Here is a 17,758-nt window from a genome sequence, read left to right on the forward strand (position 1 = left end):
TTTCTACCACTACTGAGAAGTTGGAGCTATTTGGAAAGTTGGGTGAGATTTCTAATACACCTGAGGAAACTGGAGGATTGAGGCCTGACTTCAAGATATGAACAAACAGTAAATATTTAAATGAACAAATAAATAAACCCTACTGTGGCATTTGTAAAAACTTGAATTTGGATCACAGTTAACCTTCTTTAAGACTTTTTATAATCAAATACCACAATAATGCTCTTGGAAAGCTCCTTCAAACTGTGTCAGCTGTAGCCCTCGGGTACTGGCCTCACAAAATTCTTAATTTATATGAGTGAGTAGCCTTGTAGCAAACAAGTCAGAAGGGGAAAATATATCTTAAAATGAATAGGGAAATTTTGCAAAACCCCTTCATGAATATACATATTCAAAGGACAAATGTAATGGAAGGCTTTAAAGAGATGAGGTGACCAATTAACAAAATCCCACAGAGGATATGTAAGAATGATTACATGAACTGAAAATTATCAATAAATCTTCCAAGGTTCTGCATGATTCTAAGGAATAAAATCACAACAGTAATCAAACTGATCACATCGGGAAGTCTAGGCAAGTAATCTAATACATAGGATACCACAAGTTGGTTCAAGAACAGAATATTAAAGATGGTTTGAAAAAATAAAAACCATTGAGAAAGAGTTCTGTACTATATGATAGATGTTTTATTCTTAATGGATCCCAAAGATGATGATGATGAATTCCTGTTTGGAAGAATAGATGGTAAGACATACAGAATTGTAAAATAATTATTCTTCTGATGAATTGAGCAGTGGTATGAATAGGAAAGAAAACCTACAGTAAAAATAGGACTAACTTTCAGACAACTTCTTGTAGTTTTCAAGGGCCAGAACTGTTGTAAAGAAAAAAATAAGAAATTTAATAAAACTGACTTGGATAGAAAGGAAAATGGGGTTTAAATTAACAAAAATTTGCCAGCTAATAAGAAACTAAGAATGCATGAGAAGTTAGAATAAATGAAGATGCAAAGATGCAGTGCCTAGAATTTTTATTTTAATAATAGAGAATATAATCTTTTGATTAAATAAAGGTGAATAATCATGTTGCTGAGGTGACTGAAGTGTTTATCTGGAAAGGTGAATCTTGGATTCCACCTACCTAAATATGATACACACGCCTGAATGCAGGGGAGATAGGACCCTGGGAAATAAGACAAGATTAAAGAAGGAGGTTAAAGATGATCTTCAGAGATATAATATGAAGAAATAAAATTTTAAAGTACTCCAGGCATCTAAGATAAAAAATAATGAGATAAGAATAAAATGAGGAGTTTCTGGCATGGGGGAATGGGGAATTAATATGGGAAATCAAGAAGATCACTATGATGTCTACCACCATTAAAGTCAGTGAGTGAAAGAAAGAAAATATATCCTGAAGGAAAAGATCGCTGACTGGACACATTTCAAATCATAAGTTCAATATAACCCATGTTTCAAAGTCAACATTAGAGTAACTTATTGGGTGTCACAAGAAATCTTATACAATTCTTCAAGGGTAACTTCAAGAAATACTTTAAAAACTAAAGATTTTAAAATCAGATTTAAACATATGATCAGTCAACACAAAATATTATTATTTCCTTTAAATATACTTCAAATTGACCCAGTCATCCACATATTACATATTCCAAGTTGATGAAATTCTTGAGAAGGACTAAAAAGGGTACAGAATGTTATATGGGATTGACCTTAAATTCAAGGTCATGAAAACATGTCCATTTAAAACAATTTTTAGTAAAGTCACATATCTTACAATCTTTATGTGACTTTAGGTCGTAATGCTAGACAACATAATAATTTTACATATTTTAACCATCTTCACATTGGGCAAATGAACAGTACATCATTAAAATCTATGATCTCATCTTTTGTTTAAACAACAATAGTTCTGTGGTTACTGTGATCATTAGATGCAACATAGTTCTAATAATAATTCTTATTCATAAAGGTAGCTTTCTTTCTAGGAACATACTATAAATTTTCCATCTGTGAGATTAGACAATAAAAATCTGTCACTATGAAAACAAATTAGTTCCTAAACTTTGAAGGCATTTGTAAGTAATTTGCATTTTATGATTTAGAAAGTATGTCATAAATTAGAGTATTCATATTTACATAAATTTTCACAAACCATTAAAACTAAACTTGAAAAAGAGAATATTTAGATGATATTATATAAATAGAAATCTAGCAATTAAAAATGGACTAATATGGAAACAAAATACAAAAGGTAGTTGTTTTAATGAACTTCATATCTGGAGGAATAATTGCACTCATTTCTCTGGCAGAAGTTATATAGAAAATTTAATATCATCATTAGGTTATTGCTGTTATATCATTGCCCCCAAATAACATATTAAGATGACATATAACCTGGGTCTCTGTATCAAGTTCAATGTGGACACTATTTGTCCTAACTTTTTTTATGCATATAAGATGCAAATTAATTGAGTAAAAGTAATTAAGAGCACCAGGATCTAAGTTTTTCTGAATCATTAGCCATGATTGTTAATTATTTGTTTCTATGTAGCATTTAGTATAACAAAAAGCTAACAGAAACAGGTTTAAAACCAACTAAGAATAATCCTAGTTTGGGGATAAGAAAAAAACAACAATGTTGTATTCAATATATGCGTACTTAATATATACTCAACATATGTATCAAAAATATCTTTGTTAGGACACTGTGACTGGAATAGACTCATGCAAATGCCGCCTTTCCAGACAAAACTATACCGAGTTGCCCAGCAATGTCTGTAGTGTCCTCTAGCTCCACACAAACATAGCATCTACTCATGTTGACTGGAGTCAGTTTAATTCTAATCATGTACCCCGCAATACACACACACGCTAAATACGAGGGAGGGAAGGAGGGAAACAGAGGGAGACAGAGAGACAGACACGAAGGAAAAAAACAACCAGAAACAAAATAGTAGATTAAGGAAACTTCATTTTAAAAGTTTAAATGAAGCCCCAGGCACAGGATAACCAGAAGCACAAACACGCACACAAATCATAATATATTTTTTTCCTCCTAGAACTTTAAATATGCCGGATGAGTTTGTAGATACTAAGATTGGAGGCAATTTTTACCCCAAATATACAGGATGTCTCAAGTACATATTAGACAGTATATTTTTACTTCCACAAAGACTATGAAATTGCTCTATGCCTGGGACAATCTGGAACTCTATGATGCTTAGCAGACGATATAGCCCCATAATTGCCCATTTTCACTGCTTCCAATGAGGCCTGACAGCTCACCAGTTTATTAAAGTGGCAGATGACTAGAAAAGGAAAGTTCTCATTTTCTAACTTCTTTTCAGAAAAGATTTCCTGAAGACTCAGGATTGAAAAAAAAAAAAGGCTTATGAATAATGGAACACACTGCTACACTCAGCCAGGTTTTATATCCTTGCAATATTCCTATCACATGGAACAAGGTCCGGAAGTTGCAAAAGAAAAATAAAAAATAAAATAAATTGAAAAAGTTATACATTGAAGAACTTTTTAAAGTAATTACAAAAGTAATAAGTAGGAAAAATCATTTCTAATTACCTCTGTTGAGTGACGCTGAACTGTTTATATCTCCAGTAATGAAGGAAGACTCTGACTGTTTTCGGACCGTGTCATTCCACATTCTACGAATTCGGCTCTGGATGGCGTAAAGGCAAAAAAGGAAATGAACTCACCAGGCAGTGAATTTTCACACAAATCAGTCTTTTTCTTTCTGTCATAGTTATATGAGACCTTTGTTTCTGGCATCTGGCAAATACATAACCTGTACATGCTTTCAGTACAGTAGCATAAGAACATCAGAAAGTAAATTAATGATAATAATTGGTTCTCATTAAGTGTATTCCTAAATGCTTATACCAAAAATTAGTGTAACTATGAAAAAGCAATAAGTGTAATGTAGTATACTAATTTAAACATGTTGAGATATATGGAAACGTACTCTAGACAGTTAGAATTTTAATAATTTTACTTTCCAAAGTGAAACAAATTATTTTCATTGCAACTTTTATGGAAATGGTATATTTAAATATGTATTAAATTGTCAGTTTTATTAACAAAAGATTTAGTTCAAGATTCAGAAACTTGTAGGAAAGAAAAAGTTTGGTAAGAAAAGAACAGAGTATTATTAAAAGGCTACTAAATTCAACATGTTCCATAAATTTTGTAAGACCTGTGTAATTTTACAGGTTACAAATGATTTTGACTTTTCTTTCTCTCAAAGGAGATAAAAGAAGTCAGTTCACCCTATTCATTTCTTCCCAGTAGGTAATTTATAGAGAACTGAAAATTCTTGCATCATTACTTTTATTCTCAAATTCAGATTTCTAAGTGCTAGATAATTGAAACAGTGTAATATGTTTCCATTATTAAGAGAAGGATGTTTTTTTCTAGTTTATGGGGAGTTAGGGATCAAGAGAGTATTAACAATTTTGTGAGCAGGAAACAAAATGCTTTCAGTTTTTCCAAGGATTAAATAGTTATAAGAACTATTACTCCTGGTAATCGTAGTGGTAAAACCAAGCTCAAAAGTGGGTTATGTTCCAAATATATTTGAACTCCTTCAATAAGACGAGTACCTAATCTTAAAATATTAGACAATTGGTTTTATAAATCCTGGGATATGTCTATATTGTGTATATTGTTTTATAGGTCAGCAAACACACACAAACACACATAGACAACACACACACACACACATATACAGAACAAAACTAATAAATAAAGGAATGAGAAGGTTGCTTGACTGGCTTAGTGAGTAGAGCATGTGACTCTTGATCTCGAGGTCATGAGGTTAAGCCCCACATTGGGTGTGGAGCCTACTTCAAAAAAGCAAGAAAGCAAGAAAGAAAAGAATAAGAAAACTGGTGCAGGATCATAGATTCTGAGCACTTAAGCACTTTCTATTGAACAATACCTCAACACTTCAAACTGAAATACTGGGAACAACTCTCTCACATTTGTTTCTATTAGTCATTTAATTAATTAAGATTAATTAATTACTGCATACCAAATGCTACCCAAGAAAATACAAAGGGAAAAGGCAAACAAAAAATATCTTTATCTTTGTGGAGCTACTAGATTAGTAAGTGATAGATACAACAAGTATTTATTTGGCAAAAATAAATGCCAAAGTAAGCAATGTGCCCACAAATCTCCATAGAACTATTAATTATTATATCCGAAAACTACAAACCTAAATAACTGTCAGTGGTAGAACGGATGTATAGTACAATGCACAACAAGAGAAATAGAAAAGCAACATGGCCTCCTGTAGCAACACAGATGTCTGAGGAAAGGAAGAAAATAGAAGAGAATATGTGCTGGATGATGTCCTGTGAATAAGTATCACACACGTGCAAAACAAAATATGTGAAAAATTAAGATGGTGGTTATGTCGGAGGTAAATGATGGCAAAAGATCCAAAGGGTTTCTGAGGCACTCCCAATATTCTGATATTTAACCTGGGGAGAGGTAATAAATCATTGGGCATACACTTGTATTTTGTGTACTTTTGTTAATGTTTGTTATACTACATAATTAAAATGTTTAAGTGCACATCCTTGGCTAGGAAGTCTGGGAGCACTGCACTGAAGAAGTGACATCTTAACAGACTTGATGAAATTACAACTGTAGTTAGGTGACATTTGTAGGAGCTTCCTCCATTATCTCAGCTTCTGTTAGTGTCCCCAACCTGGGCTAGCCACACTGGTTCTCCTGCCATTCCTTACAAGGGAAGCATGCTTCTGCCTCAGGCTCGGTACAGCTGCCTCCTTGGCCTGAAGTGTTCTTCCTCCAGTTACACGTGTGGAGAACTCCTTCATCTCTTTAAATTTTCCTCCAAATATTTTCTCCTGGAAGAGATCTAACTTGATTATCCTTTTAAGGATTGTATTCCACCTACCTAACCCTGCTATTTCTCCCCAATAGTCATTATCATCTCATATAACATGACCTATAATTATAATGTATTTATTTCTTATATTTATATATAATGTCTAATATTTTATGTCTAATGTCTGCATAAGATCTGAGGCTCTCAAAAAACAGAAATATTGTCTTTTTTGTTTATTGATGCATCACACCCTGAAATACCACATGATCAAGACATATATTATGTGTACGTATATATATAATATGTATATATGTAAAATATGTTCTTATATACAAAATCTTTAAATATTTTAATTAATTCTGTGGAATTAGAGTTAGAATCTAGAATTCTAGGTTATATGCTATGTATTTTTCATTTATTTTCTCATTGAAATCACATAAGAGTTCCTTGAGGCAAGTATTCTTAGTCATTAGAAAATTGAGGTTTAGAAGTTAATTAGCATGCCCAATGTCACAGGGCTAATAAATGACAAAACCAACATGTGAATCCATTCAACTGGCTCCTAATCTAGGAGAAAAAGGAGAAAAGGTGAAATATTGCAGGCAGAAAAAGGTATACATTGTATAACACAGAGCCAACAGTTAAATGTTCATGGAATGAACCAGGATGATTTGAGGTGACAAGAGCAAATCACAGAAGACTACATATAAAAATACACCACTTAAAAAATATTTTAAAAAGTAATACTAAACACATTTTTTTAGAGGCAGAGAAACTACTAGAATATGTCAAGGAGGGTGCCTGGGTGGCTCAGTCGGTTAAGCGTCGACTTTGGCTCAGGTCATGATCTCACGGTTTGTGGGTTTGTGGGTTTGAGCCCCGTGTCAGGCTCTGTACTGAGAGCTAGCTTAGAGCCTGGAAATTGTCTTCAGATTCTGTATGTCCCTTTCTCTCTGACCCTCTCCTGCTCATACTGTCTCTCTCTGTCTCTCAAAAAAAAAAAAAAAAAAAAAAAAAGAATGTGTCAAGGAAATGAAGAACAGAAGTCTTCCGTGGTTGGAGACACAAGTATTAATTAAAGAGAGGTTTCAAGAAGGCAAAATATAGGGGCACCTGGGTGGTTCAGTCAGTTAAATGTCTAGCTTCGGCTCAGGTCATGATCTCACGGTTCATGGATTCAAGCTCTGCGTCGGGCTCTGTGCTGACTGCTAGCTCAGAGCCTGGAGCCTGCTTCAGATTCTGTGTCTCCCTCTCTCTCTGACCCTCCCCTGATCGCACTGTCTCTCTCTCTCTCAAAAATAAATAAAAAGCACTACTTTTTTTTAAAAAGGCAAAATATATGAAAAATGTTTATTTTCTGACCTGGATGTTCACGTCACAGGTATTCATTTTATTACTATGCTTCATAATTTAAGAGATGTTACATATATGGTTTATGTTTCAAATATCATATGATAAATGTCAATATATCACCACATCAATAAAACAAATAGAAAACAAATGACAGATTAAAGAAAGGTCAAAGTAAGAAGGACAATACCTTTGTCCATAGTTTTTATAAACACATATAAACACAAACCAATCCTATACAGAGGGCTGTGAATATGTTTGTGTGATTATGAATATTACCGAGCTCTTAAAAGTACTTATTAGCTAGAACCAGGTAGGTATAGGGGAGCAATAGATGGAGAGGGTTTTCACTTTTTATTCTCGCCAATCACATGCTCAATTATCTACATGGAAGCCCCATGATCTTTATTATATGTGGATGATCTCCTGCCACTTCCTTTTCTAAATCATCTCATTGGCTTTCTAAAGTAAACAAAATAAAATCTAAATTTGCATACTCTTACACACCATTACTGATCCATCTCTAGCCTTCTCCTTTGACTTCATCTTCCATTCACTTTCACCTACTTTGGTCAATGACGTTCTTTCCATTCCTGAGTTTGCCAGTATTCCCTACCGTTAGGCTTTGCACTAGATGTTCTCTCACCTGGAATTCTCTTCCCCTGAATTTTGTTCCTGTCATTCAGAATCTTGGTGTCAATATCATCTTCCAAAATGTCTTTCTCTAACACTTACTCCATGTAGCCCCCTGGAATTTCTGTATCAAATCACCATACTTGGCTCTCTACCAGCTTTTATAATCTGATCTTTTCTGTCAGTTTATTTGTTAATAAGTTTTCTATCTTCCACAATTAGAGTGAAAGCTCTAGATCACAGGGGAAGTTATTTGTATTTTAACCACTCTACCTCCAGAGCTTAGAAGGCTGTCTGGCATTAAATAGAGGTCATTCAATATTTCTTACAAATATATGTGGATTGCTATTTACAAGTTCTCTGATGTGGATAAGGCATCCACAGTCCCAAGATTTTACCCAAATATCATTCTGTATTTTAGATTGTGGAGGGTCATATTTACATGAAATATGTAAATTTACCATTTTTACTTGAACAGACTGGATTTAAGTAACTATTACTTTATGTAGGGTTGGATTGTCAGTTAATCAGAATTAGTGTTATAGTAAGGACAAGGTAACAATGTAAGGGGTTTTTTTTGGAGGACAAGAATTGTGATATTAGAAACATAAAAGTGAAAAAATATGATACAGTTTTAAATATATATCTGACATTATATTCTTTAATAATGACACTAATAAGTGATAACTGCTCCAATTAATTGGGTACTTATAATTTATTTTAAGTGTTTTGAATACACTATTTCAATCTTCCTAACAATATAAGAAACAAGTATTATTACCACCACTTTACAGATGAAAAAAACTGAGGGTCAATGATATTAGGTAACTTGTTTTGCGTTACGGATGATACATGCCAAGGCTAGAATTCAAACCAAGGGCTACCACGCAGCAAATTTACAACTATTCTATTAACCTGCATTGCTCTATCTTTTCCCATACAAGTACTGCTAAACATTACACAACTCTGTCGTAACATTATACGTGAAACTTCCAAATAGTATTGCTTAATTAGTGACATTTGTCAAATGACTACAAGATGGTGGCTAATGAACTCAGTTACATAAAAAACATGTAGGACCTAATCAAGCTAGACAGCATACAGGATCTAAGCAATTTCAATTTCAAGGTTGTAGAAAAGATTATTATAAAAAGGGAAGTAAAGATTATCGGTGTGAAAGTAAAGGGTGTGGAATATAAGAGCCTCATGCTAGAAGCATCATCTAGGAGTATCCCTAAATTATGTGAGACCTCAACATTTTAAAATGTTTATTTATTTTGATAGAGACAGAGATGGTGAGAGTGGGGGAGGGGCAGAGAGAGAGGGAGAAAGAGAATCCCAAGCAGGCTCAGCACTGACAGCAAAGATGGAACCCAGTGCAGGGCTTGATCGCACAAACCGTGAGATCATGACCTGAGACGAAATGAAGAGGCAGATGCTTAACCAACTGAGCCACCCAAGTGCCCAGAGACTTCAGATTTCTAATTGGTTGATTTATTTAGTAGTCCTACACTCAGATATCTTGGCCCACCTAAATCGGTACATCTGTTCACCCCTAATTTGCAACTTTGTAATCTCAGTGATGTAGAGAAATAAAAAGTAAAAATCAAACAATTAATAATTGTGTATTATATGTAGGGATAAGTTTCATGCTCTTTATAATTTGTGGTTATTAATTTAAGTATTAGTAGTCAGGTTTGACAGTTACATAGGTTTAAATTTTTAGTTGGAAATGTTAGAATGATATTAAATATGTGGCTTTACTCATAAAAGAGAACTCCATCAATTTGAAGAAAGTGTTTCTTTATGAAAATATTGTTTATTATCTTTCATTTATAAGTAAGAGTCACTCCAGTGTTTGGTAGGTGTACACAGTTGTCGAGTCTGATAGTGGATGTGTTTGAACCAGACATAGTACATTTGTAAATGATATTTAAAGGTCAGTGATATTTACTTTTCTTTTAAATGTTTATTTCTTTTGAGGGAAAGAGAGAGAGAGCGAGCGAGCGAGCATAAGTGGGGGAGGGGCAGAAAGAGAGTGGGAGAGAGAATCCCAAGCAGGCTCTGTGTTGTTAGTGCAGAGCCCATCATTGGACTCAGTCTCAGGAACTGTGAGATCATGACCTGAGTTGAAATAAAGAGTTGCACACTTAACTGACTGAGCCACTCCGGCACCCAAAGGATATTTAATTTTCCAAGTACAAAAATGGAATCCTTTGTGAATTTAATCTATTAAGTTTACAAGACAATCAAGTGATCTTTCTTATTTCATATAAAATTACCAAATTTATAAAAAAAAATTAAAATCCATAGGTTGGGCAGAAAGGGTTAAGAAAATCTAAGTTCCTGATTTACAACTTTATCAATTTAAATTTAAGCCTTCTTTAGAAGAAAAATTCAATTGACAACACTGAAAACATGATTGTTTTTCCCATGGGATCAGGGAATCTTCAAAATACTAGTCTGCTGGCCTGAACTAAAACTCACCCATGGCCCACATCATCTTGGCATTTATTTATTTATTTATTTCAATCATTTTATTTAAGTAGGCTCCATGCTAGGTGTAGGACTTGAACACATGATCCTGTGATCAAGAGTTGCATACTTTACTGACTGAGCCAGCAAAGCACCCTAATCCTGTATTTTATTTGATTGACTCAGTTTAGCACCCTAGAATTACCAAAATTTCTATCTAATAATCCTTGGACTCATACTGTGACATGGGAAAAATGGCAGACAGGTTACTTAAGTTTCCCAGGCGACAGTCAATGCAGTGGCTGCATGGAGTGCTGAAGGGCTGGGAGCAATGGGTAGAACAGTTAAGCCAATGATGCTCTTATTGTATTCTTCACTGCCCTCAACTGACTTCAACGTATCACCATAATATAATATAAATTATAATATAATGTGAGTTAGGACTGTTTTTGCTAAACATGGCAGTTAATAAGTACACATTTTCAGTATGTGATAGAGAATTATTATCTTGGTTAAAAGAGGTAATTCACTTAAGAATCGTGTATATAAAATATCATTTTCTTAGAGTTTTGGGGAAAGTACCAAATTCCTTTTCTCACTATCTATGTTCATTCGAATAGTTACAAACTGAAATCACTCATTATTATGCAAACTGAGACCTTAAGTTTCATAATTTTGTTGCAGTGTGGCGTCAAATTTATGTCATAATTGTTCCTGTTTGAAACACTAAAACAACAGCAACGGCAATGACAAATTTGATGTGTTAAGCACTTGAGATAGAAAATAGTTCTGATCAAGGACAGCAACTCGTAACAGAATATAGGTAAGAGATAGTTCTTTTTAATTAACAAATGCTATTTACCTGTGAGCCTGTGGAGTAGCGTCCAGGAGTTCGAGAACCAGATGTTTTCCCTGAGCCAATGGAACTCTCTGTACTTTTGCCACTACAACAATGTGTCCGCAGGCATTTCCCATACTCTTTTCGTACCTAGCCAATTAAACATTAACTTCTGTTAGCAAATAATTCATTTCAGCTGGGAACGGTGGTATAAAATGTATGTTTTATTTTTAGATAATTATTATAATTATTTCCTTGCCCTTCAGATACAACAAAGTCTGTTCAGCATATATTTTACAACATAAAGTGATATTCAAGTAACCAAGTTTGAAATTTTGCATAACTGGAGCCTTTTAAAACATGCACACACACACACACATGCCCAATCATGCTATAATGATACAACCTAATAGTTCAAAGGATAAAAACTTAAGACATTTTATAACCCTATTTTTAGCTTCAGAAATTTGATTTGAAGTAGGCTATTGCTGCGATTGATCTTTAAACAGAAATTGAATGAGAAGGTTTCAGAGTGAAGAGGGGATGGAGAAAGGGAGAAAGAGGAGGGGAGAGAGAGTGAGGGAAGGGGGAGAAAGAGGGAGAGAGAAAAGAAATGTCTAAACACAGAAGAAAGAAATGTGCTGAGCTAAGAATTTCTTTGTTTCTTTGAAGTTTATTTCTCTTAAAAGAGGTGAAATTTATAACTATAGAATATAAAATTCAAAATATTTTAAGTTTATTCTCTCATAATAGTTCTACTCAATAATCACAGATTGCTCTTTATTAAATTATTAATCCTGCTTGTAGTATAAAATCATAGGAGAAAAGGAAATAAACATTTTTTGCTGATGTTTTCAAGCAGGAAAACCTGTCTACAATTTCTGGGGAAACTTTTATCATGTTTAAAATCTTTATTATGGACTATTTAATCAGACAAGACATACAGAAATAAAACAGTAACTTCCCTAAATCATCCTTCCACTATCTATGACAACAAAAATACTCCCCAACTATGTGTTCATCAACTAAAAACACATTCTGGGACATTTTATTGGTTATACATCCCAAATTATATTCGTTATGAAATAATGCCCTATTTACAGTTATTCTTAGCTCTTTATCTGTTGAATTCACACAAGTTCATCCTTTCCATAATTTATGACAATATCAGATTCCAGTGTAATTTTATTTCGAGAGAAGTTATAAATATATACTTTCCTGAGGCACATTATTTAGAAGCAAAAGGAAAAAAAGAGTGTGAATCATAAATTAATATTAGCATTCAAGACTGAAATATTACATCTTAATATTGGAAATCTCATTCTATGAAAGATGTAGCAGAATCAGAGGTAGAATAGACTCAGATTTGTTTGAAGAATTCACGTTTACTAAATGCTTATTCTGTGACAGGAACAACAATATGGAGACAGGTGAATCAAAGCACGAAGGAGAAGCATCTGCTGGCGGTAGGTCAGAAGGCTTCTCAGAGAAGAGGACTTCTGAGAGAACTTTCAATAGGTAAGCTGGAATCTGTCAGGTTGGACAATGAGGTTGAAAGAAAGGCCACAGTAGAGAGACAAAGGCATCCTAGGTGTTGCAAACAGTGTGAGCAGCTTTGAGGACATTCTCCAACCCGGGCTGCCAACATTACATTCTTTGGTATTGTTGAAATTATACTGATACATTTTCAATCTCTTCCATGCTATATTTATGAATATTAGAAATGATTAGTTTTATTCACTGCTTAAAATAAAAGCCAATTCTTTTTTTGTTGGTTTTTTAGAAAAATGTCTACTCACTTGTGTGTGTATCCATGATTCCTGTGAACTGGGGAGTATGAAATGACAAAGCTCCTAATTTTTGTTAAATTTTATTTTAGAGAGAAAGAGAGTGAATGTGTGATGGGACAGAAGGGCACAGGGAGAGAGAGAGAGAGAGAGAGAGAGAGAGAGAGAGAGAGAGAAGGAGGAAAAGAGTGAGAGACAGAGAGGGAGAATCTTAAGCAGGCTCCACACTTAGTGCAGACTCCCATATGGGACTTGATCCATGACCATGGGATCATGACCTGATCTGAAATCAAGAGTTGGACCCTCAACAAACAAGCCACCCAGGTGCCCCAATAAGCTTCTGATTTTTATTTGCTATTTACTAGGAACTGTGCTAGGTCCCTTCCTCAAAACAACTCTGGGTAATAATTATTACCTACACTGAACAGATAAGAATACTGAAAAGATTAAGCAATGAAAATACTAAAATACTGAAAAGATTAAGCAATATATGTGTCATGTGAAAAAACCCACTCTCATAGGTGCTCTATGATCAGGGAGGTCTTTCTAAAAGGCCGTATTTCTAATATTAATATGTTAACATGATTATTAAAGTAATATATTAAATTATCCCTTTCTCTGTATCTAGAAAATATAAGGACAAGTGCTTTAATCAGAATTTGAGAAAGTTAAAATAATCTTCACCCAAAGGTAAGCACTACCAGTAATAGTTTAATATTAGTCCAGAATTAATGAAGTATCTCCAAGAATCTAAATTTTGATCATAACTTACATCCTACTTTGTTTTTCCTAATATACTCAACAAGTATATTTTTCTTTCTTTTAAAAGAAAGTGTTTTTTGATGATGTGATTTAAATTTACATAAATATTTTAGGAGAGATAGAGAAAAAAAGAGAGAAAGAGAACCATTCCCCTTCCTGGTACAAAGGCAGCAATATTGTATGAGCCATAGGAATTCATCTCGGATGATTTACATTTTTCAAAAAGGTTATATATTCTGAACTGATTATGTAAATAACTAGCTAGCAAATCAAGATATCTAGTGATGCCAAGTTCCATATTCAGGTATATTACTTACTGAATCTTTGCTGATTTGACTTTATTTTTCTGTTATTAGATTTGAAACACTTAAGCATGTGTTTTAAAAGAAAAAAACAAAATTACATGGGCTGTGTCTATGACATATTTTCCTTTAGATTAAAATAAAAAAATATTTGATCAATCATTTCCATATTCTAATCCACTAATTCACATGATAATCCTCTAACCTCAATCAATATGATATCTATTATCTTAATATTATTCTAGAATAAAGAAAATGGGAAAGAAACTATATCTTACCAATGGCATTTTTTATAGTCTCAGACCAGAAATAAAATAATATGATACCCTCTGAGATTTAGCACAAAACTGAGTGTATAACAAAAGAAAAAGTGACAACTTTAATGTCACCAGTATTACTGGTATTAGTAATATCATGCAATCTACACTCAGAATAAGACTGATAACTCAAATTTGATTTTGTTAATGAGTTGAATTAATCAACTAATAACTCTATAAGCCAAAATATCTCAACAATGGAATACTTCATATTTCTGTAATTGAAACATATGACAACTACATAAGCATGGGTATATCACTGAATTCAATCAAATGGCTTAAGAGAATTAAGATTGTTAAAATGTCCATACTACCCAAAGACCTCTATAGATTCAATGCAATCTCTCAAAATTCCAATTTGATTTTTCATAGATACAAATGATACTAAAATTTGTATAGAACCACACACACACACACACACACACACACACACACACACACACACACAAAGTAATTCTAAGAAAGAACACACTGGAGGCATCACACTTCTTGCCTTCGAACTCTATTACAAAGCTACAGTAATCAATAGAGTATGGTGTTGATATAAGCCAAGACAACAGAATTAGAGAGCTCTAAAATAAAGGCTTGCATTTGCTGTCAACTAATATTTTACAATGGAGCCAAGAATACTTGGTGGGAAAAAGGGCAAACTCTCCAATATATAGTTTAGGGAAAACTAAACATGCGGTAGAATGAAATTGGGCCCTATCTTACACCACTCACAAAATTTAACTCAAAGTAAATTAAGGACTTAAACATGACTGAAACTGTAAAATTGTAAAGGAATATATGAGGAAAGTTCCTGGACATTGGTGTTGGCAATGATTTCTTGGATGTGACATCAAGAAGCAAAAATAAATGGGAATACATCAAACTAAAAAGCTTCTGCATAGCAAAAGAAATAATCAACAACATGAAAGGGCACTCTACAGAAATGAAGAAAATTTTTCCAAATTCTATTTCTGTAAGGGGTTCCTATTTAAACATATAAAGAACTTGTAACACACAAGGGCAAAACTCCAAACAATCCAATTAAAAATGAACAGAAGAGGAGCACCTGGGTGGCTCAGTCTGTTAAGCCTTGACTCTTGATTTCGGCTCAGGTCATCCTCTCACCATGGGATCAAGCCCTACGTTGGTGTCCTCACTGACAGTGCAGAGCCTGCTTGGGGTTCTCTCTCTCTCTCTCTCTCTCTCTCTTTCTCTGCCCTGCCCCTGCTCTCTCTTTCTCTTTCTCTCTCACTCAATAAATTAAAAAAAATTTTTTAATGAAGAGGGTAAATGAGTAAACACTTTCCTTAAGAAGTCATACAAATGACCAACATGAAAAGATGCTCAACAGCACTAATCAAGGAAATGTACATCAAACCCAGAATGAGACATCACCTCACACCTGTTATAATGGCTACCATTAAGAAGACAAAAGAAAAGAACAGATAGTTAAGTATCGGTGAGGATGTGGACAGAAGAGAGCCCCCGTGCACTGTTGGTGGGAATGCAAATTGGTACAGCCATTATGGGAAACAGTATGGCGTTTCCTCATAAAATTAAAAACAGAGCTACCATATGATCCAGCAATCTCACTTCTGAGTATATATCCACAGGAAATAAAATCAGGACCTCAAACAGATATCTACACTTCCATGTTGATTGTAGTATTGTTCACAATAGCCAAGACACAGAAACAACTTAAGTGTCCATCAGTGGGTGAATAGATAAAGAAGATATGGTACATACAACGGAATATTGTTCAGTCACTAAAGAAGAAAATCTTGCCTTTTGCGACAACATGGATAGATCTTGAGGGCATTATGTTAATTGAAATAAGTCAGACAAGGAAAGACAAATACTGTATGATATCATTTATATGTGAAATCTAAAAAAGCTGAACTCATAGAAACAGAGGAGAATGGTGGTTACCCAAGGCTGTGGCTGGAGGAAATGGGAAGATGTTGGTTAAAGAGTACAAACTTCCAGTTATCAGATGAATAAGTTCCGGAAATCTAACGCACAGAATGATAATTAATTATAGTTAACAAATCTGTATTATATACTTGAAAGATCCTAAATGTTTTCACCACAAAATAGAAATGGTAGTCCTGTGAGTTGATGAAACTATTAGATAATACTACAGTGGCAGTCATTTCACAATATATGTGTAACAAATTAATATACTGTATGCCTTAAAGTTACACAATATTTATATCTCATTAATATGTCAATTTAAATAAAGGATTAGAAGAAATATCTCCTAAAACATTTTTGCAATTGCAAACAAAAATACCTATTTTTTGTTTTGTTTTGTTTTTTGTTTTTGTAGGGAGGAAGGTAAACAATTTCATGTTTTCTATATTCTCTGATGTTGGGTCATGGTCTTGATACTCAATAAAAATGCCACCAAAATTGGAAAATTCAAAACACAAAATAAATAAAATAATATGCTTATTACTTGTTAAAATAAATCATAAAAGAGACCATTTTAAAATTTTTTAAATATTTATTTTTGAGAGAGAGACACAGAGTGTGAGCAGGGGAGGATCAGAGAAAGAGGGAGACACAGAATTAGAAGTAGGCTCCAGGCTCTGAGGTGTCAGCACAGAGCCCGATGCAGGGCTTGAACCCACAAACCGTGAGATCATGACCTGAGCTGAAGTCGGCCACTTAACCAACTGAGCCACCCAGGCACCCCTATCGTAAGTCATAAGTCAGTAAATTTTTTTTCATGAAGGGCCAATAGTCGATATTTAGGTTTTGTTTAGCAATAGACAACTAAAGATGCTGTTTATGTACTTATTTTAAATTTTAAATGTAGCCATTTAAAAATATAAAAAACATTCATGGCTAACTGGCTGTAAAAATTAAAAGGCAGCTGGACAGATTTGACCCATGAGCTTTTGTTTGCCAAACTCTGTTCTAATGAATAACAAAATTGAGTTCGATTACATATATTTTATAAAATTTCACTTATGTTAAATATGTTAAATATACTAAAAATTCTAGACTTTGGATTCTGAGGTTCAATATCTCTTCCTGGATATCAAGTCCTACTTATACCAGTATGTATATTTGTAAGATGAGAGAAATAAGAACAATTATTGAGAAAACCCTAATAGATACTGGCTGATAAAAAATAGTAACATCAAACTAATTAATATATACAGTACAAAAAATATTTTCTTCTCTAAAGAAAATTTCTATATAACATAAAATTTTTAATTTTATTAGTCCAAATTCCTAGCTAATACATACTATAAAAATAATAGGTCAATCAGGTTCACCATATATAAAGATGTTATAACTGCTTATGATGGTTCAAGGCTCAGTATTCCCTTATTTACACAGACAAATGCTACCTTTTCCATAATCTCCTGATTTTGCTCCCATTGTTTTATATACATTTCT

The 17,758-nt window shown here is 33.7% G+C and overlaps 1 protein-coding gene across 15 annotated transcripts in view; it reads right to left on the reverse strand.

Annotated features, from left to right (window-relative positions):
• Nucleotides 1-17,758, reverse strand: part of ADGRL3 (adhesion G protein-coupled receptor L3) — a 504,973-nt gene that overhangs the window by 23,666 nt on the left and 463,549 nt on the right. For all 15 annotated transcript variants that reach the window (XM_029945427.1, XM_029945417.1, XM_029945384.1 and 12 more), the window contains 2 exons: nucleotides 11,213-11,338; nucleotides 3,600-3,696 (listed from right to left, as the gene is read on the reverse strand). In XM_029945427.1, coding sequence (XP_029801287.1) covers nucleotides 3,600-3,696; nucleotides 11,213-11,338 — 223 coding nt within the window. The remainder of the gene's footprint in view (nucleotides 1-3,599; nucleotides 3,697-11,212; nucleotides 11,339-17,758) is intronic.

Source organism: Suricata suricatta, chromosome 1 (genome assembly GCF_006229205.1).
Source record: "Suricata suricatta isolate VVHF042 chromosome 1, meerkat_22Aug2017_6uvM2_HiC, whole genome shotgun sequence".
Taxonomy (NCBI): domain Eukaryota; kingdom Metazoa; phylum Chordata; class Mammalia; order Carnivora; family Herpestidae; genus Suricata; species Suricata suricatta.